This window comes from Carcharodon carcharias, chromosome 15 (genome assembly GCF_017639515.1).
Source record: "Carcharodon carcharias isolate sCarCar2 chromosome 15, sCarCar2.pri, whole genome shotgun sequence".
Classification (NCBI taxonomy): Eukaryota; Metazoa; Chordata; class Chondrichthyes; order Lamniformes; family Lamnidae; genus Carcharodon; species Carcharodon carcharias.
In genome coordinates, this window is record NC_054481.1 from 91,242,328 (window position 1) to 91,265,917 (window position 23,590).

Sequence of the window (23,590 nt, forward strand, 5' to 3'; positions counted from 1 at the left end):
CTCATCCAAAAGTCAAATTTCTGCCAAACGGCAGAAACTTCTCATCCCTGAATTATTCTGCACCTCTTACATTAGGGCTGACAGTATTAGTTGTGCTGTGAAACAGGTCTATCAGCTCAAAATTGGTATCAGCAACAGAACTACTTTCTACCATAGTGTGTAACCTCAGGGCCCAATGTATTACTCACTCTTCCATACAATAAAGTCAGGGGTTCAATGAGAAATTGTAGAAGAGCATGTCAGAAGCAGTCCTGGGCATACCATAAAATAGAGTGCCATTCCAATAAAACTACAACACAGGATTGCATTCATAATAAACAATAGAAGCAGCATTGCACTGGCAGGGCTAAGCGATCTCAAAACCAATGGTGCAAGCTCAGCAGTCTTGCCACAAACAGTTCTAAATGGTGGAGGAAAATTAAGCAACTAACAAGAGGAGGTGGTGCCATGAACATCTCCATTGTCAATGATGGCACGTGAGTGGAAAAAACAAGACTGGATCATTTGCAACCATCTTCAACCAGAAGTGCGAAGTGGATGATCCATCTCAGCCACCTCCTGAAGTCCCTGTCATCAGAGGCCAGCCATCAACCAATTTGATTCACTCCACATGATCAAGAAATGGTTGTGTACACTGGATACAACAAAGGCTATGGGCCCTGACAATATCCTGGCTGTAATGCTAGATCTTGTGCTCCAGAACCGGCTGCTCTTCTTGCCAAGCTATTCCAGAAGAGCTACAACACTGGCATCAACACAACAAAGTTGAAAATTGCTCAGATACCTGTATGTCCTGTCCACAAAAAGCTGGATAAATTCAATCGGCCAATTACACACACTACAGCCACCACCCCCATCCCCTTCCACTCAATCTACTCTCGCTCGTCTGCAGTAGCCTGCTTACCAGTGTTCAGTTTAGATTCCACTAGGACCATGCAGCTCCAGACCCCATTACAATCCAAACATGGACAAAAGAGCTGAATTCCAGAGGTGGGAGAGAGTAACTGAATTTGACATCAAGGCAGAATTTGACAGAGTGTGCCACCAAAGAGCCCAAGGAAAGCTGAGTCAATGAGAATCAAGTTAAAACTCTCAACAGGCTGTAGTCATACCTAGCATTAAGGAAGGTGGCTGTTCAAGGCCAATCATCTCAGCCCCAGGATTTTGCTGCAGTTCCTACACCCAACCATCTTCAACTGTATAGTTAACATCGTAACAGGAATCAGCCATTTTGTCTCACGAGCTGTTTCTCCATTCAATGAGATCATGGCTGATCTGCAACCTAACTCCATATATTCAACCTTAGCCAAAGGTATTAAGGGATATAGGGTAAACAAAACAAAAATCTAGCAATTCAGTTTTGAAATTAACAATTGATCCATAATCAGTTGCCCTTTTTGGAAGAGAGTTCCACATTTCTATCACCATTTGCATGAAGAGTTTCCTAATTTTACTCTTGAAAGGTCTGGCTCTTTTTTTTGACTGTGACAGGTAACATTTGCACCACACGCGTGCGAAGCAATGACCATCTCCAGTGAGGGAGAGTTTAATCAACTCTCCTTGACATTCAATGGCCTTATCTTAATTGATTCCACCATCAACATCTTGAGGGATAACAACTGACCAGGACCTTAACCAAACCTGCCACATAAATGGCTACAACAGTAGGTCAGAGACTTGTATTTTCTGGCAAATGACTCTTAACTCCCCAATATCTGACAATATCTAGGCACAAACCAAGAGTGTGATGGAATACTCCCCACTTGCCTGAATTAATACAGCTTCAGCACACAAGAAGCAAGACACCTTTCCAGGATAAAGCAGCCCACTTGACTGGCACCCAATCTACCACAGTAAACGTTCGCTCCCATCACCACTGCCACACCATAGCCAGTGCATGCCATCTACAAGCCACACTGCATCAACTTGCCAAGGATCATTTGAAAACACCTTCCAAACTCTTGACCTCTTCCATTTAGAAGAACATAAAGGCAGAAGGCGCATGAGAACACCATCATCTGTGGGTTCCTCACTAATCACGCATCATCTTGACTTGGTAATATCACCTTTCTTCACTGTTGCTGAGTTAAAGTCCCACCCTAAAAGCACTGTGGGAGTATGTTTATCCATGGAATGCTGAGGTTCATGAAGGCAGGTCACCACCACCTTCTCAAGGACAATTAGGGGTGGGCAATAAATGCTAGCATTGCCAGCAACACACATCCTGTGAATGAAAAAAAATGCATTTAGTTCCATTAAGTGTGCGCAATCACAGAATCACAGTGCAGAAGAGGCCCTTCGGCCCATCGAGTCTGCACCGACATGTGAGAAACACCTGACGTACCTACCTAATCCCATTTACCAGCACTTGGCCCATAGCCTTGAATGTTATGACATGCCAAGTGCTCATCCAGGTACTTTTTAAAGGATGTGAGGCAACCCGCCTCCACCACCCTCCCAGGCAGTGCGTTCCAGACCGTCACCACCCTCTGGGTAAAAAGGTTTTTCCTCATATCCCCCCTAAACCTCCTGCCCCTCACCATGAACTTATGTCCCCTTGTGACTGACCCTTCAACAGGGTCAACAGGGGAACAGCTGCTCCCTATCCACCCTGTCCATGCCCCTCATAATTTTGTACACCTCGATCAGGTTGCCCCTCAGTCTTCTCTGCTCCAACGAAAACAACCCAAGTCTATCCAACCTCTCTTCATAACTTAAATGTTTCATCCCAGGCAACATCCTGGTGAATTTCCTCTGCACCCCCTCCAGTGCAATCACATCCTTCCTATAATGTGGTGACCAGAACTGCAAACTGTACTCCAGCTGTGGCCTCACCAAGGTTCTATACAACTCCAACATGACCTTCCTACTTTTGTAATCTATGCCTCGATTGATAAAGGCAAGTGTCCCATATGCCTTTTTCACCACCCCACTAACATGCCTCTCTGCCTTCAGAGATCTATAGACACACACGCCAAGGTCCCTTTGTTCCTCAGAACTTCCTAGTGCCATGCCGTTCAATGAATACTTCCTTGTCAAATTACTCCTTCCAAAGTGTATCACCTCACACTTTTCAGGGTTAAATTCCATCTGCCACTTATCTGCCCATTTGACCATCCCATCTATATTTTCCTGTAGCCCAAGACACTCAACATCACTGTTAACCACCCGGCCAATCTTTGTGTCATCTGCAAACTTACTAATCCTACCCCCCACATAGTCATCTATGTCGTTTATATAAATGACAAATAATAGGGGACCAAGCTCAGATCCCTGTGGTAGGCCACTGGACACTGGCTTCTAGTCACTAAAGCATCCTTCTGTCATCATCCTCTGTCTCCTACAACTAAGCCAATTTTGAATCCACCTTATCAAATTACCCTGTATCCCAAGTGCATTTGAATTCTTTATAAGTCTCCCATGCTGAAATCCATGTAAACTACATCAACTGCACTACCCTCATCTACACACCTGGTCACCTCCTCAAAAAATTCAATCAATTGGTCATTATTGAGGTAAGGAATCATGAAAGGCAGACAATTATATGTCACAATTAGACAACTGATGTATCTGCACAGGATACTTAAATAACAACATAACTGTATAAAGAAATTTTTTTACTGCTTTCATTTTGGATCACAAAGTTTTCTAGACAATAAAGTTAGTAGGTTTGTAGTGCAGACATTTTCTTTGAATGCTGTGCTTTAAATATTATTTGCTAGAGAAATTAAAAAGTGCCCCTTGTTCTGGTCCACCAAACTTTAGGAGCTAGTTCTGGCTTCTATATGTTTGTGTCATGAACCAGTTACATATCAATCCTGAGCTCACATTGTGTGTTAACAGCTTGCTCACTCAATTCCAAACTGTTTTAGGAACTGCTCAAGCATTGGGATCGTTTTATTTTAAAAATCTGCCTTAGTACAGCATGATTCTAGCACATCACTAGGCTGGCACTTACACAGAAATATTTGCATTTGTCTTTTGAGCTAGGCTTCAACAAACATACAGGTTGAGCAGCAGAACAGGCACGAAGGACCCCTGCTTCAAAATGAACCATTCAAAAATTCCAAAGGAAATCAAATGCATTTTCATGCATCAGACAACTAACTAGAAGACAATGCATAACTTAATTCAAGTAATATTGTTCTACACATGTGTTTGTTCTGATAGACAGGTCTAGTTTCACAACATTTCCACTGTGTAATTAAACTGAAGGCTGCTTCCTGATCATTGGATAGCCCTGCTTGGCTACACACTGTTGATTTGGTGCACTATTTTTCTTGCCAAATAGTTGAACCTTAAATTGGTTAAGAATCAGTTGAATTCTAAACAAAAATTTTATGTCTAATTAAAAATTGATGAACAACAGATTTAGAACGATGTGTACACTGTCCAGGGAGGTCTTGTGGTGTAGCAGTAGCGTCCCTACTTCAGGCCATAAGTTACAGGTTTGAGTCACACTTCAAGACTTGATGGCCATGGAAGCTGTTATGGCTAATGTGGCATGGAAGCTAACGTGGCCGAACATGCTGATTATCAACCTACAAATCCTTCTGATTTGCCTATGGCAGGCAGTAAAAGCAGGTGTCTCCTCTGGTCAGCCATGCTTGATACAGGATGGTGCCCCGAAGCCATAACCTCTGGCAATAGGCTGACAACCTGTTGCAGGAAAAACTAGCCATGGAAACAGACATAAGCATGTGCTTTGTCTGCCTTGTGACACTAGGCATGAGAAAGGACTAAGCCTAAGTACACTGTCCAACTCCGTACATGGCAAGATTACAAATTTATGCTTAACAAAATCAGCCTACAGTCAATCTGGAGCACATATCTTACAATGTCAGTTGTATCTAGGTTGTACGGTAAGGTGCCTGTAGTTGAATGATCTCGGGTGTTTCTCTCCATGCTACCAATGGTTAATTTAAATAGCTGCTACCAGCACCATTGAATGTATAAAAAAAAACCTTTGCTCTCAAGGGCGAGTTCACTCAGCCAGCCTGTAATGGTAACTTTAATGATATTAACTTGTAGGGTCTTTCCCCAACCATCAAGGGACGATAAATATAAGATCTGTGACCAGAAAAAACTGCAGATTGCAGTCAGCTAATTTAGATACACAAATAGAATTTTTGCATTTGCAATTGGCTCCAATCTAGCAGTCAAAAAGTTATGGGTCAGCTTGGAGGCACAGTCTCTCCCCCGACCCGGTCCATGACTATTCACTGTCCATATTAATGACCTGGACCGTGCTAATGAGGAATTGTCAATAAGTTTGCAGGTGATACCAACATTTGTGCAAGGGTTAACACAATCATGGGAAGAGGCCAAACAATAGCAATTAACACAGCCAATGTAGTTTTGTGAACGTATGTAGGACCAACACAAAATGTAGTATCATTTCTTGTGAATGAGAAGTGAGAGTAAAAGATAAAAGATCCAGGTGTTACTATGCATTGAGCAGTGAAAAATAATGGCCAATGCAGATACCATAGCCAAGTTGTTCGATTATATTAATAGGACCAAGCAGTATAAATCAAAGGACACCATCCTGTTAACATACAGGTTGTGTTGGACAAGATCTAGAGTATTACACCCAGTTTTGGTCCCAATATATGGCGATTAACAAAGTGGTCTTACAAAAGATAGGGGAGCTACAAGGATAATCCCTAGCTTAAAGAGCCTTAAAATTACTCAAATAAAAATTTGGGTTTATTTACTTTAGGAAACAGGCTTGGAGGCTACCTGACAACTATGTAAAAATAATGAAATTGCATGCCTGTTGACAGATTATTTTTGACAGGAGGAACCGGGGACATTTTTTCTTCTTTCAGCTTCTCCCATTTTACTTGGGGTCACCACAATGCTGATTGATCACCCTTCTCAATCTCCTCCTGTCAGTCACCCAATCCTGTGTTTAAATCTCTCGTCACCATATCTTTCCGTCTGTTTGCTTCTTTTTCTTGACAGTCCCTCGTGCATCACTTGCTTCATTACATTTCCTCTCTCTCCATATGACTATACCATTTCAATCTCTTCTCAGCTACTTTATTTGATGCTTCCAGAATCTTCACTGACCCCCAAATGTACTGGCTCCTGATCTTCTGGTCATCCTACAATTCCATTTCAGCATCTGCATCTTATTAGTACCCAGTCATTATTCCTGTCTTCTTGATGTTGCCCAAGTTTCTGCATTATATAAAAAGGCAGATCTCAACTGTCCTGTAGATTTTTCCTTTCAATTTCAGCAGTACTTTTCTTTCATATAACACTCCACTGCATTTCCAATTACTCCAACAAGAACTAATCCATTGTTTAATTTCCAGACATGTATCTTCTGCCACCACTGACCCCGGGTACTTGAAACTACTCACTTTCTCAAAGTCTTTGCTCAATCTTTTCACCTTCACTCTGATCCTCTTCCTTAGATTCAAACTGACCTCCCATAAATTGGATCTTTGGTCTACTGATCTTCATACCCGTCTACCAGTGCAGTTCTCCAGATACTCGGTCATATTTTCATCATCCCCATCATAGGGCTCAATGTCATCTGCAAACACCATTGAGCATGGCGCTTCCTGTCTCACTTGCTCAATTAGAACATCCATGATAATCAGGAAAAGGAAGGGGCTCAGTGCTGATCCTTGGTGCAATCTTTGGCTTCGAAACTCTCTCTCCCTCACACTGCTTCTTACTTGTGTGTGGCACTCCTTGTATATGTTCTCTAACAGTTGTACATACTTCTCAGGTACTCCACAAATTCTAACACATCTACAGATTTCCTCCCTAGGCACCGGGTCATGAGCGTTCTCTAGATCAATGAATATTGCATTGGCCTTCCTGATATTTCTCCATCACTTGTCTCAAAAACAAAATGGCAAATGTGATGCCTTTTTGGAGCGTGAATCCGAACTGAACTTCGTGGATTTCTACTATTTTTTTTCAGTCTCTGTTCCATGACTCTCCCCCATATCTTTAAGGTATGTGGTAGGGTTTAACTCCTTGGCAGTTTTTGCAATCTGGGATGTCTCCCTTTCCTTTGAACATTGGTATCAAAATGCTTTTCCACCATGCCTTTGCAATTTTCTCTGAAATCAGAACACAATTTAGTAGCTTGTTCATGACTTGCGCTCAATATTCACCAAGCAGGTCCATATTTGCGCTGGTATCTCATCTGATCATACTGCTTTGCTGTATTTCATTCCTTTCAGTGCTGTTCTGATGACAAGAGGACATTCATTTCAACTACACAAAATAGAAATAGGCTAGATATAAGGTGGTTCTTCTTTTCCCCAAAGAGTGGTGAGCCTCAAATCCTTTCCCAGTTTGTGTGGTGTGTACTAACTAGCCGCATGCCTTCTAGAAGAAGCTAAGCTAGTTCTTGACTGCAGTAAGAATTGCAACACAAGGAAAGTAAATTGATTAATGGTTAATGCATGGCCAGAATGATCTCCCAGGCTGGTTTCAATTACCTGAAGGGATCAAAAAGGAATTTTCTAGAGTTTTTCCCCCTTTGTTGACCCTGGATTTTTTTGCCTTTCCCAGGAGGTTACATGACTGTGGAGTGTAGGTAGGAAGTATCTAGTCATGATGCTCCAGGCAGGCTAGATGGATCAGATGGTTGTTTCCTGGTTGTCATTTTCATCAACTACACACATTGCATCTTCCACATCTAAACTTTGGGGCAGTCTACTTTACAGGTAGGACTAAGAACTTAAAGGCAGCAGATTTCTGAAAATATGTTTCAGCTTCCAAACACAACATCATTTCTAAGCAACATAAATGGCAGAAGCAAAAATGCAAACCAAAATAAGAAAGCACTCAAGCAAGTTTATGAGCATCTGCAGAGATAATACAAAGCAGATGCTTCATCAGCTGGGGGTGTATACAACTGAAAGGTTAATTTAGCTGTTCTTTCCACAAATACTGACTCAACTGCTGCAAGTGTCTAGCACTTCATTTTTTGTTTTAATATTGCAAGATAACCAAATAAGCTTCCTTTAAATAAATTAAACACCCATAACTGCCAAACACATTTTTATATTGATAATGCTCACAAATCACGCTGAAAATATGTTGTCTGATATCCCAAGCTATTAAAAGAATGAACAGCTAACACCACAATGATGAGTAGCTCTCTCAGATTAGCCTGATGTGATAGGTTTTCACTCACCTTCATGACATTGCCTATGGTGAAGCCACTATTATCTGTACCCAACTCCTTGAGCAAGCGTTCCACCAACTCAATTTGATTCATCACCAGGCGGCCTGGAACTTGTGGCTTCAAAGGCTGCATTAACTGAGGTGGGATAATGTGAAGGGGTCGTACTTCTTTAAGCAGTGCCATTTCCTGTGAATAATAATTTTTTTTTCAGTATCAATGATTCCACTTCATTTCTTTCCATTCACTATAAATTGTGAAACTCAGAAGCGATCACATGAAAGACAACATAAATGATCTCTGTTGCAACATTATTGGACATTTTCAACTTAAAATTTTCCAATGCTTGCCAACTATTTTTTATGGCAGCTACATGCCTTCAATAAGGCTGTTGGAGCTGGTCAGGTTTAGTTGTCTGAGCACTATTTCACTGCATCTGTCAATTTATGTAACGCTGCCCGATCTAGATGCAATATTTGAATTATAAACAGGACGTTGTATTAGTAATGCAACTGCAAGTGTTCTTCAGTTGCTCAGTAGGTAAAAGCACAACCCAGTGCAGCATTAACCAAATCAGAAGATCTCATATTTGATTCACAATCTGCCCAGAATTAAATGATTCCAGTTGGGCAAAAGTAAGGATGCCACAATTGTCTTTGACATCCCTGGACTAGGGAAGGGTATATATACGTTTGCCTAGATTGCAAGTGATTACAACTAGTTAGGTACTTTGGAAGTTTAAAGGGTTTTGGAACGTTCCACGGTTGCGAAAGATGCTATACAGATTCTTCTTTCAGGTTGAAACGGATGCACAAGGGCAGAAGATGGTTGGTTGTGAAGGCCTCCATGGTCAAATGTCTGTCAACATCCAACGTCTCACATAAATAAATAACCGGGTGAGATGCCAGGCAGCTGTCTCTTCAAACAAGGAGGGTTGAACATTCAGAGATAAAAGCAAAAAAGTACAACTGAAAATTTGTGGAATTGACAGCTAAGCAAGTTGGATACATTTGTTTTAAAAAAGAAAAGTTTGTGTTTCCTTAAATAGCTTGAGACTAGTATGAGGTTAGGATGAACAGTACATAAAATTTCAGATATGATAAAGAAACAATAACAAAAACAGAAAAGTGGATGCTCATCCACTGATGTTCAGTTGTTATGAGATCATGAATCTCTGAAGGAATTGCTCAATGCAAAAAGCTCTCCAGGTTGTTATTTATCTTTGGACAAAGAGCATGTGAAAAGAACTTAACACGCCAGAGCTTTCTGTGTAAAGCTCTGAAGTTCCTTTGCTGTGTGTTACATAACAAAGTTTCATTCCGCAGATCAAAGCTTAAGAGAATAGACAGGGCCCTGCTACAACACAATCTGTTAAAGTGCAGAAATTGGTTTAAAGTGCAGAACTTGGTATAAAGTAGGCCTATCTTGGACCCCCAAATCCTTTCAGATCATATTTCCAAATTTTAGCAATGTGTCAAATATTGTTGAAGTATAAATTCTCCACAAATGATAAACTTCCGCCAGGTAACAGTTGTGGCCCCACAACAAGTAATTCAACAAAATGAACCAGTCAAATTTCAGGTCATACTTTATATGGAAATATGTATTTAAATATGATATTTAATATCCACAAAACTGTGTTCTTTATTAACTGGATTATTGGTTGCATTTTCATTGTTATTTTAATACATTTTTGATAGTTAAACATGGTTAGATTTAGGACCAGCCAATGAGATGGGGGTCTCATGACTAATTAAGGGGCTGAGTGTTCAATTACAATGGAAACATTTCACTATTTTTCTTTGTATTAATATTAGCCAAATGTAGGATACAGCTGTCTGTACTTATACTGATACCCATACAATGATCAACGCAACAAAAATAGTTGACACAATCTGACTCCACTTGTCATTAGAAAATTTGCTAGACCACAGCTTCCATCTTCTGAATCCAAAATCACTACGATGTCAATATACAAATTGTGCCAAAGCCTGGATGACTTCAATTTTCAAAGTCTGGTTCCACCATGAATTCATTCCAAACATCAGAAAACATCGCAGGGAGGTGGTGGCATAGTGGTATTGTCACTGCACTAGTAATCCAGAGATCCAGGGTTATGCTCTGAATCCACCACAGCAGATGGCAAAGTTTGATTTCAATAAAAACTTGGAACTAAAAGTCTAATGATGGCCATGAAACAACTGTCGTAAAGACCCATCTGGTTCACTAATATCCTTTAGGGAAAGAAATCTGCTGTCCTTATCTGGTCTGGCCTAAATGTGACTCCAGACCCAACAGCAATGTCGCTGACTCATAAATGCCCAAGCAAGTCTCATTGCATCAGGTCAAACAGCAAGGAAACCTCCTGCTGATTACCACGTACCATTCTCCCTCAGCTGATGAATCAGTACTCCATGTTGAACACTACTTGGAGGAAGCATTGAGGGTGCCCAGGGTGCAGAATGAACTCTGGGTGGGGTCCATCACCAAGAGTGGCTTGGTAGCACCATGGCAGGCCAAGCTGGCCGAGTTCTAAAGGACACAGCTGCTAGACTGGGAATGTGGCAGGTGGTGAGGGAACCAACAAGAGGGAAAAACATACTTGACCTCATCCTCACCAACCTGCCTGCGGCTGTAGATGACAGTGTCAGTAGAAGTGACCACTGTACAGTCCTTGTGAGGACGAAGTCCCGTCTTCACATTGAGAATACCCTCCATGCGCTAAATAGGATAGATTTCTAAAAGATCGAGTAACTCAAGACTGGGCACCCAAAAAGCGCTGTGGGCCATCAACAACAGCAGAATTGTACACAGTCATAACCTGTAACCTCATGGCCTGGCATATCCCCCACTCGACAATTACCACCAAGCCAGGGCATGCTATGAGCAGCACCAGGTATACCTAAAGATGAGGCGACAACCTGGAAGGCTACAACACAGGACTACTTGCATGCTTAACAGCATAAGCAGCAAGTGATAGATAGAGCTAAGTGATTCCACAACCAACGGATCAAATCTAAGCTCTGCAGTCCTGCCACATCCAGTCGTGAATGGTGGTGAACAATCAAACAGCTCATTGGAGGAGTCAGCTCCACAAATAGCCCCATCCTCAATGATGGGGGAGGCCCAGCACATCAAAAGATAAGGCTGAAGCATTTGCTGCAGCCAGAAGTGCCGAAAGGGTGATCCATCTCGGCCTCCTCCAGAGGTTCCCAGCATTACGGATGCCAGTCTTCAGCCAATTCAATTCACACCACATGATATCAAGAAACAGCTGAAGACACTGGATACTTTTAAGGCGATGGGCCCTGACAATATTCCTTCAAGAATACTGAAGACTTGTGCTACAGAGCTTGCCATACCCATAGCCAAGCTGTTCCAGTACAGTACATTGGGGGGCACCAATGCGTCCACTGCCCTTGTCCTTCTAGGTGGCAGTGGTCATGGGTTTGGAAGGTGTTCTTGAAGAAGCCAGAGCGCTAGAGAAAAGCAGCAGGGTGAGTAGGATTGGTGAGTATTTCTACTCTTTAAGTAAAACTAAAGTCTTTAGTTTGTGATTCGAGGAGCCTCGGCCCCTCCAACTGTCCAACAGTTATGAGGTTCTTGCAATCTGTGTGAAAGAAAGTGGGGACTGCAGGGAGGATAAGCAAACTGACCACAGCACCGTGGAACATGGAGCAATTCAAGTGAGGGGAGGAAATAGCAATGTAGTAGTGGGAAGGGACAGTATAACTAGGGGTATAGATACTGCTCTCTGCAGCCACGAGCATGAGTCTCGAAGATTGTATTGCCTGCCCAGTGCCAGAGTTAAGGACATCTCAGGGCTGGAGTGAGGGGAGGGATCCAGTTGTCGTTGTCCACGTTGGTACCAACCACATCGATAGGACTGGAAAGGAGATTCTGCTGAAAGAATTTGAACAGTTAGGAACTAAATTCAAAAGCAGAACCTCCAAGGTAATAATCTCAAGATTACCACCTGAGCCACAGGCAAACTGGCATAGGGTAAATAAAGTCAAGGAGTTAAATGCGTGGCTCAAGGATTGGTGTGGGAGGAATGCATTTCAGTTCCTGGGGCACTGGCATCAGTTCTGGGGTAGAAGGAAGCTGTTCCGGTGGGACAGGCTTCACTTGAACTGTGCTGGGACCAGTGTCCTGGCGAACCAAATAACTAGGGCTGTACAGAACTTTAAACTAAATAGAGAGGCGAGGGTTCTGGAAAGGGGATATGTAGGCTTACAAAGCAAAAGGATATGGCAGCCTTGCAGGGTGGCTATTTAGGTAATGATACCCATAGTGTGACAGGAAGGGACAGAGTGTACAAACATAAAAAAACAACAGCAAATAGGGTCAAAAGGAGGAAAAAAATGATAAAAAGGCAAAATTAATGGCTCTTTACTTAAATGCACATAGCATTTGGAACAAAATAAATGAATTAATGGCACAAATAGAAGTTAATGGCTATGATCTTATAGCCATTATGGAGATGTGGTTACAAGGAGATCAAAGCTGGGAACTAAATATTCAGGGGTATGTGACTTTTCAAAAGGTCAGACAGGAAGGAAAGGGTGGTGGGGTAGCTTTCTTAGTACGGGATGGAGTAAGTACGATAACAAGATCTATCTTAGATTTGAAGATGTAGAATCCACATGGGTGGAGGCAAGAAATAACAAGGGGAAGTCGACCGTGGCGGGAGTAGTCTATAGGCCCCCTAGCAGTAGCTATAATGTAGAACAGAGAATAAATCAGGAGACAATGAGGGCAGTACATTAATCATGGGTGACTTTAATCTTCACGTAGATTGGGAAAATCAAATTGGCAGAGGTAGCCATGAGCAAGAATTCATAGAGTGTATCCAGGACAATTTCCTAGAACAATATGCTGTGGATCCAACCAGGGATCAGGCTATTTTGGATCTGATAACGTGTAACGAAGCAGGTTTAATAAATGATCTTGCAGTAAAAGATCCCCTAGGAAACAGTGACCATAATATAGTAGAATTTAGCATTCAGTTCGAGAGTGAGAAGCTTGGGTCGGAAACAACTGTGCTAAACTTAAATAAGGGTAATTATAAAGGAGGGCAGAATTGGCTGGAGTGGACTGGGATGGGGTTTTAGCAGAAACAACGGTTGATGAACAATGGCAGGCGTTTAAGAAAATAGCTCATGACTCACAACAAAGATATATCCCAGTGAGGAAGAAGGACTCTAGGAAGGGGTAAACCAACCTTAGTTAACCAAGGAAGTTCAGGGTAATTTCACATTAAAAAGGAAAGAGATACAACGTGGCAAAGATTAGAGGTAAGCCAGGGGATTGGGAAAGTTTTAAAAAACCCAACAAAAGATGACGAGAAAAAATAAAGAGGGAGAAACTTTGAGAGTAAACTAGCAAGTAATATAAAAACAAACAGCAGGAACTTCTTTAAATATATAAAAGAGAGACCAAAGTGAACATAGGCCCCTTAGCGAATGAGGCTGGGGAAATAATAATGGGGAACCAGGAAATGGCAGAGGAGTTGAATAAATATTTTGCATCAGTCTTCACGGTAGAAGGCACTAATAGAATTCCAAAAATGCTAAATAATCAAGGAGCAAAAAGGGGGGCAGAAATAAATACAATAACTATCACGAGAGAAAAAGTACTAGGGAAACTAATGGGGCTAAAGGCCGATAAGTCACCTGAGCCTAATGGGTTGCATCCTAGGATATTAAAAGAAGTAGTTAACAGAGATAGTGGATGCACTGGTAGTAATTTTCCAAGAATCCTTAGATTCTGAAAAAGTCCCACAGGATTGGAAAACTGCCAATGTAACACCTCCTATTCAAAAAGGGAGGAAACAAAAAATAGGTAACTATAGGCCAGTTAGCTTAACATCTGTTGTTGGGAAAATGTTACCAAGTCTATTATAAAGGATGTAATAGCAGAGCATTTAGAATTACATAATCTAATCAAGCAGAGTCAGCCTGGCTTCATGAAGGGGAAATCATGCATGACAAATTTATTAGAATTCTTTGAGGAGGTAACTAGCAGGATAGATAAAGGGGAGCCATTGATGTAATATATTAGGCTTTCCAAAAGGCGTTCAATAAGGTACTGCATGTAAGGCTACTTAAGAGTCCTTGGTGTCGGGGGTAGTATATTAGCATGGATAGAGGACTGGCTAACTAACAGAAGATAGGGAGTTGGGATGGGGGGCATTTTCAGGATGGCAACCTGTAACTGGTGGAGTGCCACAGGGATCAGTGCTGGGGCCACAATTATTTATATATATTAATGATTTAGATGAGGGAAGTGAATGTACCTTTGCCAAAATTGCAGATGATACAAAAATAGGTGGGAAGGCAAGTGGTGTGAGGATGACACAAGAAGTCTACAGAGGGATAAAGACAGGTTAAGCGAGAGGCCAAAAAAGTGGCAGATGGAATATACTGTGGGAAAATGTGAGATTATGCACTTTGGCAGGAAGAATAGAGGAGCTGAATATTACTTAAGTGGAGAAAAGACTGCAGAAGGCTGCAGCACAGGGGGATTTAGGAGTCCTTGTGCATGAATCCCAAAAAGCTAACATACAAGTTCAACAGGTAATAGCAAAGGCAAATGGAATGTTGGCCTTTATTTCAAAGGGAATGGAATATAAAAATAAGGAAGTCTTGCTAAAACTATACAAGGCATTAGTTAAACCATAACAAAAATAAAAATACCTGGAAAAACTCAGCAGGTCTGACAGCATCTGCGGAGAGGAATACAGTTAATGTTTCGAGTCCATATGACTCTTCAACAGAACTAAGGAAAAAGAAAAGATGTGAAATATAAGCTGGTTTAAGGTGGGGTGGGACAGGTAGAGCTGGATAGAGGGCCAGCGATAGGTGGAGATAGCCAAAAGATGTCATAGACAAAAGGTTTCCAGGTATTTTTATTTTTGTTTTGGATTTCTAGCATCTGCAGTTTTTTGCTTTTATGCTAAGTAGACCATACCTTGGAATACTGTGGTTTTGGTCTCCTTATCTAAGGAAAGATATACTGGCACTGGGGGCAGTTCAGAGAAGGTTCACTAGGTAGATCCCAGGTATGGAGGGATTTTCTTATGAGGAGAGGTTGAGTAGGTTGGGCCTGTACTCATTGGAGTTTAGAAGAATGAGAGACATAAGATTCTTAGGAGACTTGTCAGGGTAGATGCTGAAAGATTGTTTCCCCTTGTGGAGAGCCTAGGACCAGAGTAAGGGGATGTCCATTTAAAACAGAGATGAGGAGGAATTTCTTCTCTGAGGGTCGTGAATCTGTGGAATTCTTTACCGCAGAGGGCTGTAGAGGCTGGGTCATCATATTCAAGGCCGAGATAGACAGATTTTTAATCAGTAAGGGAATCATGGGTTATGGGGGAAAAGCAGGAAAGTGGAGTGAGGAATATCAGATCAACCATGACCTCATTTAATGGCGGAGCAGACTCGATGGTCCGAATGGCCTACTTCTGCTCCTACGTCGTATGACAAGTTACTGCAGTGCATCTTGTAGGTGGTGCACACTGCTGCTACTGTACATCAGTGGTGGAAAAAGTGGCCGCTTACAGCAGTGCATGGGGTGCCGATCAAGCAGATTCCTTCAACCTGGATTGTCTCAGGCTTCTTGAATGTTGTTCGAACTGGACTCATCCTGACTTTTGCCTTTTAGATGATGTACAGGCTTTAGGGAGTCAGGAGATGAGTTACTTACTGCAGAACTCCCAGCCTCTAACCTGCTTCTGTAGCCACAGTATTTATATGGCTAGTCAAGTTAAGCTTCCAGTTAGAGGTACACTCCAGGATGTTGATAGTGGGAGATTCAGCAATGGTAATGCCACTGAATGTCAAAGGGCAATGGTTAGATTCTCTCTTGTTGGAGATAGTCATTGCCTGGCACTTTGTGGTGCAAATGTGATTTGCCACTTATCAGCCCAATCCAAAATGTTGTCCAGGTCTTGCTGCATATCGACAAAGGCTGCTTCAAGAACTGAGGAGTCACAAATGAACACTGCAGTTGTCAGTGAAAGTCACCATGGTTGGGCTTAGGGCAATACCTTGAAGGACTCCTGCAGCAATGTCCTGGGGCGGACATGAATGACCTTCGATTACCACATCTTCCTCTGTGCTAGCTATGACTCCAACCAGTGCAGAGTTTTAACCACCACCACCACCACCAACCCCCCCCCCCACCGGATTCCCACAGACTTGTAGGGCTCCTTGAGGCAACACATTCTGTCAAATGCTGCCTTGATGTCAAGGGCTGTCACTCTCCCCTCTCCATAAATTCAGCTCTTTTATCCACATTTGCACCAAGACTATAATGAGGTCTGGAGCTGAATAGGTCGGGCTGAACCCAAACTGAGCTGTAAGAAGTTTATTGTTGAGCAATTGCTCTTTGATAGCACTGTTGACAACATCTTCCATCACTTATAGATATGCTCCTTGTGGGTGACTTTATAACATTGCCCCAGGCTACCATTGCATTTGGCAGTTAGGATTCAATACAATAAAAGTGAAGAAATGGAATTATCAACAACAACTTGTATTTAGACTGCACCTTTAACACAATGAAACCTCCCAAAGCACTCCCAAAGGGATCAAAAAGCAAAATCTGATGCTGAGCCACATGAGATATTAGAGCAGGTGACCAAAAAACTTGGCCAGAAAATGAGGTTTTAAGAAGGAAAGGCTTGCATTTACATACCTTTTCACAACCACCATCCATCCCAAAGCATTTTACAGTCCGAGTACTTTTGAAGTATAGTTACTGATTTAAATGCAGAAAACGCAGCAGGAAGTTTGTGTACTGCAAGTTCCCACCAACAACATTACAATAATGGGCATTTAGTCTGTTTTGCTGTGATGTTGATTGATAAACGTTGACCAGGACACTGGCAATAGCTCCCCTGCTCTTCTGAAAAGTAGTGCCATGGGGTCCGAAAGGGCAGATGCACCCTTGGTTTAACCTTTCATCTGAACCTCAGACAGTACAGCACTCCCTCAGTACTGCACTGGAGTGCCAACCATTATTTTGAAGTCTCGAAGTGGATTTGAACCCGCAACTTTCCAACTCAGGGGCAAGAATACTACCAACTGAACCACAGCAGACACAGGAACTTCAAAAAGGAGAAGAGAGTGGAGAGGCAGAGAAGTTTAGGGATGGAATTTCAGAGCTTATGGCCAAGGCAGCTAAAGGCATGGTCACAAATGGTGGGGTAATTTAACTCAGGGCTGCTCAAGTGGCCAGAACCAGAGAAACAAAATCAACTCGACGGTTTTGACCCTGAAACTGTTGGAAGGGATAGAGGGGGGAAAAGGGCATGGAAGAATGTGAATCAAGGATGAGAATTTTCAAATCAAGTCAAAGCCTTGCTTAACCAGGAGCAAATACAGGTCAGCGAACACAGGGGTGGAGTGAAGAGAACATGTGCAAGTGAGGACACGTGTAGCAGAGTTTTGGATGACAAGTTTATTTAAGGCAAAAAGTGAGAGGCCAACCAGGAGTGCTCTGGAATAGTCAAGTCTAGAAATAATAAGGGCACGGGTGCAAGTTTCAGCAACAGAAGCGCTGGGGCAGGGATGGAGTCAGGCAAATGTTACAGAGTGGAAAAATGCAGCCCAAGTGATGGCACAGATGTGGCTGGAGGCTCATCTTGGGGTCAAAGACTACACCAAGGTTGCAAACCGTCTGGTTCAGCCTCAGACAGATGCCAGAGAGAATGATGGAGTTGGTGTTAGGGAACAAGGTGTGTGGACTGAAGTAATGGCATCGGTCTTTCCAATATTTAATCAGAGGAAGGTACTCCCTGACAATTTAGAGACAGCATAGGGGTCAATGAAAGTGGTATCAAAGTAGAACTGGGTGGCACCAGTGCACACGTGGAAACTGATGTATTTTCAGATGATGTCGCCAATGGAAAGCATGTAGATAAGAAATAGGACAGGGCCAAAGCTAGACCTTTGGGGGACATCAAAGGTATGGAAATGGGACCAGAGGTAATAAGACTGAAAATTAGGAAAATGCACAACGCGTGCACAAAACAAAATATACATAACATACCAGGCCGAGGAGTATACAAATTTAAGTGAAAACAAGGCTGCCACTTCGGCAGAGAGGAAAGCTTATGTTCATCAAATCAATAAACCCACAGCGGATCAACTGACAAAAGGAATCATTTTGCTACAACTCAAATTAATGTCCATAAGAAACACTTCAGCAATCTAAAATGAATTTGCACTTGCGTACATTAGTGTAGATTGCAGTGAAGCATTTTTATAATGAAAAGTGTAATGTAGATTCGAAGCAACTAAGATAAATCATCCAAATACTTTATTTTTGACAGCAATATTTAGATTCTATTTGTTTAAAAGCGAAATTATAAGTGAAACCTTTTGCTATAGGAAATCTGAGGATTAACAACTTTGTCTTGGGTCCTCCTCTATGCACTCCCCTTTTCCACCCTGCTCCAACCTCAGTGTGGATGTAGGGACAGCTTAAAGTAGGTCAATCGTCTGGGGTAATGACATAAGCCCATCTATAAATTCACCACTTGAATTATATACAACAGATGCAGCCAAACAAATGATTGAAATATTAAAATTGTACTTTTCCCAATCTTACCTCTCCCCCACATTACTTGCAAGAACTCATTTGTTAGCCAAGTAAGACTAGTGCGACTCATGTACATTCTCAATGTAATGTCAACCCAGACAGAACACAATTCCTCTGATGTCCCCACAACACAATGTGTTGAATAGGCTCTTGATTCACTTTCTGACCTAGATCTATGTTCTAATCATTTAATCACATCTGGATCAGGCACGGGGCTATCATGAGGCCAATTTATTCCAAATTAGCTGATCCAAACTCTTACCAGTTTGAGGGTAAAGGCAGTTTGGAATTACACCACCAGGTAACTCACAATTAAAACTTCTTCCTACATGACTGTATTGGGTAGAAATTGGAAATGGAAAATGCAAATGAAAGAAAGTCAGCTCAGAAAGACATTTCACAATTCGCTGAGGTAATGATCAGCATGGCTGTTAAGTATACAGTCCTCAAGCTACACATGCAGCCAGTAAAACAAAACCAGACTGTTGGTTTTATTGCAAAGCTTAATCTGAATGTAGACATTAAATCAGTTGCCAATGACTTCAGAATGAATCTCCCAGGAATGCAATTCAACAGTAAATAGATGGAATGATTGTTCCCTTGTAAACACATCTGTGAAATGCAGGAGAGCTCAAAATGTTGATGCAGTCATTGAGTACCCTGTGTTGCCAGCAGACAACAAGATGAACATTGTCAGCATGTTTTTATAACGATCAAGCAATTACAGAAATTACATCAGCCACCATCCTGCTAGAAACCATTACAACAGTCCACAACAAGCCAACTATATACAGCCCATCTTGTCACACCCATCAGGGAACTGGTAATGCATTTCTAAGTGTCTAAATGAAAATATAATCCTACACAATTTCAGCGGAGCATGCACCAATTCAACATTTCAATGCTGAATAAGATTGCCGTTTTATACTGTGCTTGATATTAGCACCAGTAATAGAATTAAGCGTAGCAAATTTTGCTACAATGTATAATTTAATTGTTCCCTTTTTGCCGAACTTTATAAAGAAAGGCTGATTTTTAAAATTGCCTGAAAGCTTCATGCCTTGAGGATTTTTTCTAAAAAAAAATGTTCTTGCAAAATAAGTAACTGATAAGGCAACACTTAATGCACTCCCCAGCTGCCCTGAGGTGACGATGGTGTTCCTCTCTCCTTGGACTGCAGCAATTTTGTGGTGGTGGTGCTCCCTCAATGGTGTTAGATAAGGAATCCCAGGACTTTGAACCCAGTGACGATGTAGAAATGGCAATATACGTTCAAAACAGGCTGGTGACTGACTTGGGGGATAGGAATTAACTTGGTGTTGTCACAATGTTACTTACATGGTTCTCAGTGATAGAAACTGCAGGGAGTGGGAATGTTGAAGTAACTTTGGAGAAGTTTCTGCAATGCATTCCACATACTACAGAGTGTGCCAGTGGTGGAGGACATTGAAGTCCTCACCCAGAGTACATTCAGAGCCCTTGCTCCTCTCATGAGTATATGGACTCTTCTTCAGTTCCCTAAAATGTAACTCGGTCTTTCTCTCCACAGATGCTGTCAGACTTGCTGAGCTTTTCCAGCAATTTTTGCTTTTGTTGGAGGAATACAAATGTCAGTTGAAGGGTGCGGTAGGTGATTACCCAGGTGCCTTTGGCTATGTTTGACCTGAAGAAAGCAATCTCAGGAGGCTTGGAGTCAATTGAAGGACTCCTAGATCCACACATACCTAACCTTATAATCACTGTGGCCCCACATCTGAAGAGTTTATCCTGATGATGGGACAGAACATATCCTTGGATTACGATGGCAGAACCTGGGAGATTATCCGAAAGCGAGTGTGATTGTGTCAAGCAGGACAACTCTTCCAATTGCAAAGTTCCCACATTTTACTGAGGAGCACCTTGAAGGGTTACCCAGGGTTAAAATGGCCTTAGCCTTATCCTGATGCAGGGGTTATTTTTGATGGGTCTGTCCAATTCTTACTGTTAAAACTTACAGCAATTGTTTTCAATTGGTGATTTGCTGAGGCACTTCAGAAGACAGCACAAGTTGGTCACATTTTGTCGTGAGAGACTGAAGTCACATTTAGGCTGGGTGGAGTTAAGGGTAGTAAGGCTTCCTTCCTACAAGTGTCCTCCTGGACACTAGCAAACCAAATAGGTTTCTCCAACAACCTGGTTGATTTTCTGATGCTTTTTAAGAGTTACATTTATTAAATTCATTTTTGCAACTCGCTGTGGTGGGATTTGAATTCACAAATCCCATACTATTACCATTAGACTCCTACGCATCTGGTAATGTGCAGATCAATTTTAACCAGGTAATTTTTTTCATATTCTTAAACTTGGCAGTGCAACACTCTGCCACCAAAAGGTAAAAAATCTTGAGTGTGCAATCATAAGCTGGCTTTTGTGATAATAGACTTTAAAAATGTTTAATAATTGCACTGAATCAGTGCAACTCACCCTGTCCCTGCATGGCTGAAAAATCTCCATTTGAAATCTCACAGAAAGTGACTATGACATAGAATGGCTAGGCACTATATTTCAGAAGAATAAAATGCATCCCTGAAAGAATGTGACAAAATCAGGCTGGCACGAGGCTTTAAACTACAAAATCTGCTTTATATCTGTTAAATGAAATTAGCAATATGCCTCAATATCGACTCAATGTATCGCACAGAATTTTACTACACAGAAACAGGCCACTTGGCCCAATTGGTCTAGATCAGTCTTTATGCTCCACAAACTTCCTCCCACCTGGCTTCATCTCACCCCATCAAGGTAGCCTATTCCTTTCTCCCCCATATACTTAACTTATGTCCCTGTAAATGCAACACTGCTAATCTCCTCAGCCATTTCATGTGGTGATGAGTTCCACATTCTGACCACTGAGTAAAAAAGCTTCTCCTGAATGTCTTGCTCGATTTATTAGTGGCTATTTATAGTTTTGGTGCCTGGTTTTGGACTCTCTCAAGTGGAAACATTGTTACGAATGCAAGGCTTTACAAGACAGTTATGTTTTAAAATATCTTTCTAATTTAAAGTGAAATAGCACAGACCTGAAAGGGGAATGATGATCATGCCAATTCCGCTCGGAGACAGGCCAGGTGATCTGTAGCCACAACCTACTGAAAATCAAGTTTTACACTAGGCACAACTACTTTGAAAAAACACATACAGCGACATCGACAGACAGAAACAGCTGCTGCATACAGCTGCAGGAGACTGTCTTTGTGTTGGTAACAAAGCAGGCTGGTGACAAATGGTTCTCTATTCGAATGGAAAGGACTTTGAGATTCAAGGAACAAGTCGTCGCCACAGCGGGCCTTGCTGCTGAAAGTCACTTTTCGAAGACCTGACTTGGCACAGCAGGGCAAAGAGAGCCTGCTGAAATGCCAGGAGCTTGGAACTTAACCTTTAAGCCTACATATCTGCTGGAAGCATGGTGTGAAGTGAAATGCATCATAAAGTTTCAGTTTTGTTAGTTAATGGGAACATGCCTTTTCTAATAGTTGCCTGTTAAATAATTTTTAGCTTCTGTTGATATGAGTTTGTTTGTCATAGTAAAGGTCTTGAAATGTGAAAGCTTGTCTTATGGTCATTTCCGCTGGTCGCTGGGGAGTTCATCTCTTAGAGGATCATAACAACATCGCTATACCTACCCTATTGAACCCTTTCATTTTTCAAGATTTCTCAATCTTCTTTTGTAGGTAAGAGCCTCAAACCTGTGCCTTAAAATATCTGCAAAGTAGAATCTTTGTAGAAACTTTTGAAAATTAATAAAATGTACCCTGATCGCTTCTTGATGCCAGATCTATCTTACTGTGAGCAGAAAACAAATAGCGAATGAAGGAACTACAGAATAGATGGAAATAAACAGCTGTATGGCAAATGAAACAATACATAAATCTAGCTAAAGATAACAATAGGTTTCAAAAGGATGTAGAAACCAAGCAGTGCCACTAATTGCCTATATTTACAAATTAATCGGACCTACAATTTTCTTATTTTTGATATACTAGTTTGTGACGTTGCTTTCTTATTGCTGACCAACTATCTACTCGAAGAAAGCCAGGCTCGGTGCAAAATCAATCTAAAATCATCAATTCACAGAAGTTATGTCACACTGCCTCAAAAGAATAATTAAGCAATGTTTACATGTTTATCATGAAAAAGGTGGTCTTATCTAGCATGCCTGCTTGAAATAGTACAAATATTGCTGGGTTTCTTTTTTCTATTTACTTCCACTGCTTGTTTACATGTCAGTGGAGAGGTAGATATTGTTGGACAAAAGCATTCACATTTCATTTAAAGCCCTAATTTTAAAATACTGAGACGGATTCTAAGATTTTGGACTTTTGTTTAGCAATATAGGAACAAGGGAAAGCTATTCAGCTCCTCTAGCCTCTTCCATCATTCAATTAGATCAAGGCTGATCTGTACCTTAAATCAGTTTATCCACCATTACTCCATTGTCCTTAATAACAATAATGGACAAAGGGCCGATCTCAAGAGGCGAAGTGAGAGTGACTGCCCTTGACATCAAGTAGCATTTGACCAAGTGTAGCAAAGAGTCCGAGCAAGACCGAGCAAAACTCTCCACTGGTTAGGGCCATAACTAGCACAAAGGAAGATGGTTGTGCTTCTTGGAGGTCAATCATCTAAGTCCTAGGACATCGCCTGCATGAGTACCTCAGGGTAGTGTTCTAGGCCCAACTATTTTCAGCTGCTTCATCAATGGCATTCTCTCCTTCGCCGAAGACTGCACAATGTTAAGTATCATTCACCACTCCTCAGATACTGAAGTGGTCCATGCCCATATGC

The 23,590-nt window shown here is 41.7% G+C and overlaps 1 protein-coding gene across 5 annotated transcripts in view; it reads right to left on the reverse strand.

Moving 5' to 3' along the window:
• The window catches only part of cep104 (centrosomal protein 104), a 258,319-nt gene that overhangs the window by 150,830 nt on the left and 83,899 nt on the right, over positions 1–23,590 (reverse strand). For all 5 annotated transcript variants that reach the window (XR_005945259.1, XM_041205856.1, XM_041205857.1 and 2 more), the window contains one exon: positions 8,171–8,347. Coding sequence is in view for 4 of the 5 variants with exons in the window: in XM_041205856.1 (XP_041061790.1) it covers positions 8,171–8,347 (177 nt within the window). In the remaining variant the exon portion in view is untranslated. The remainder of the gene's footprint in view (positions 1–8,170; positions 8,348–23,590) is intronic.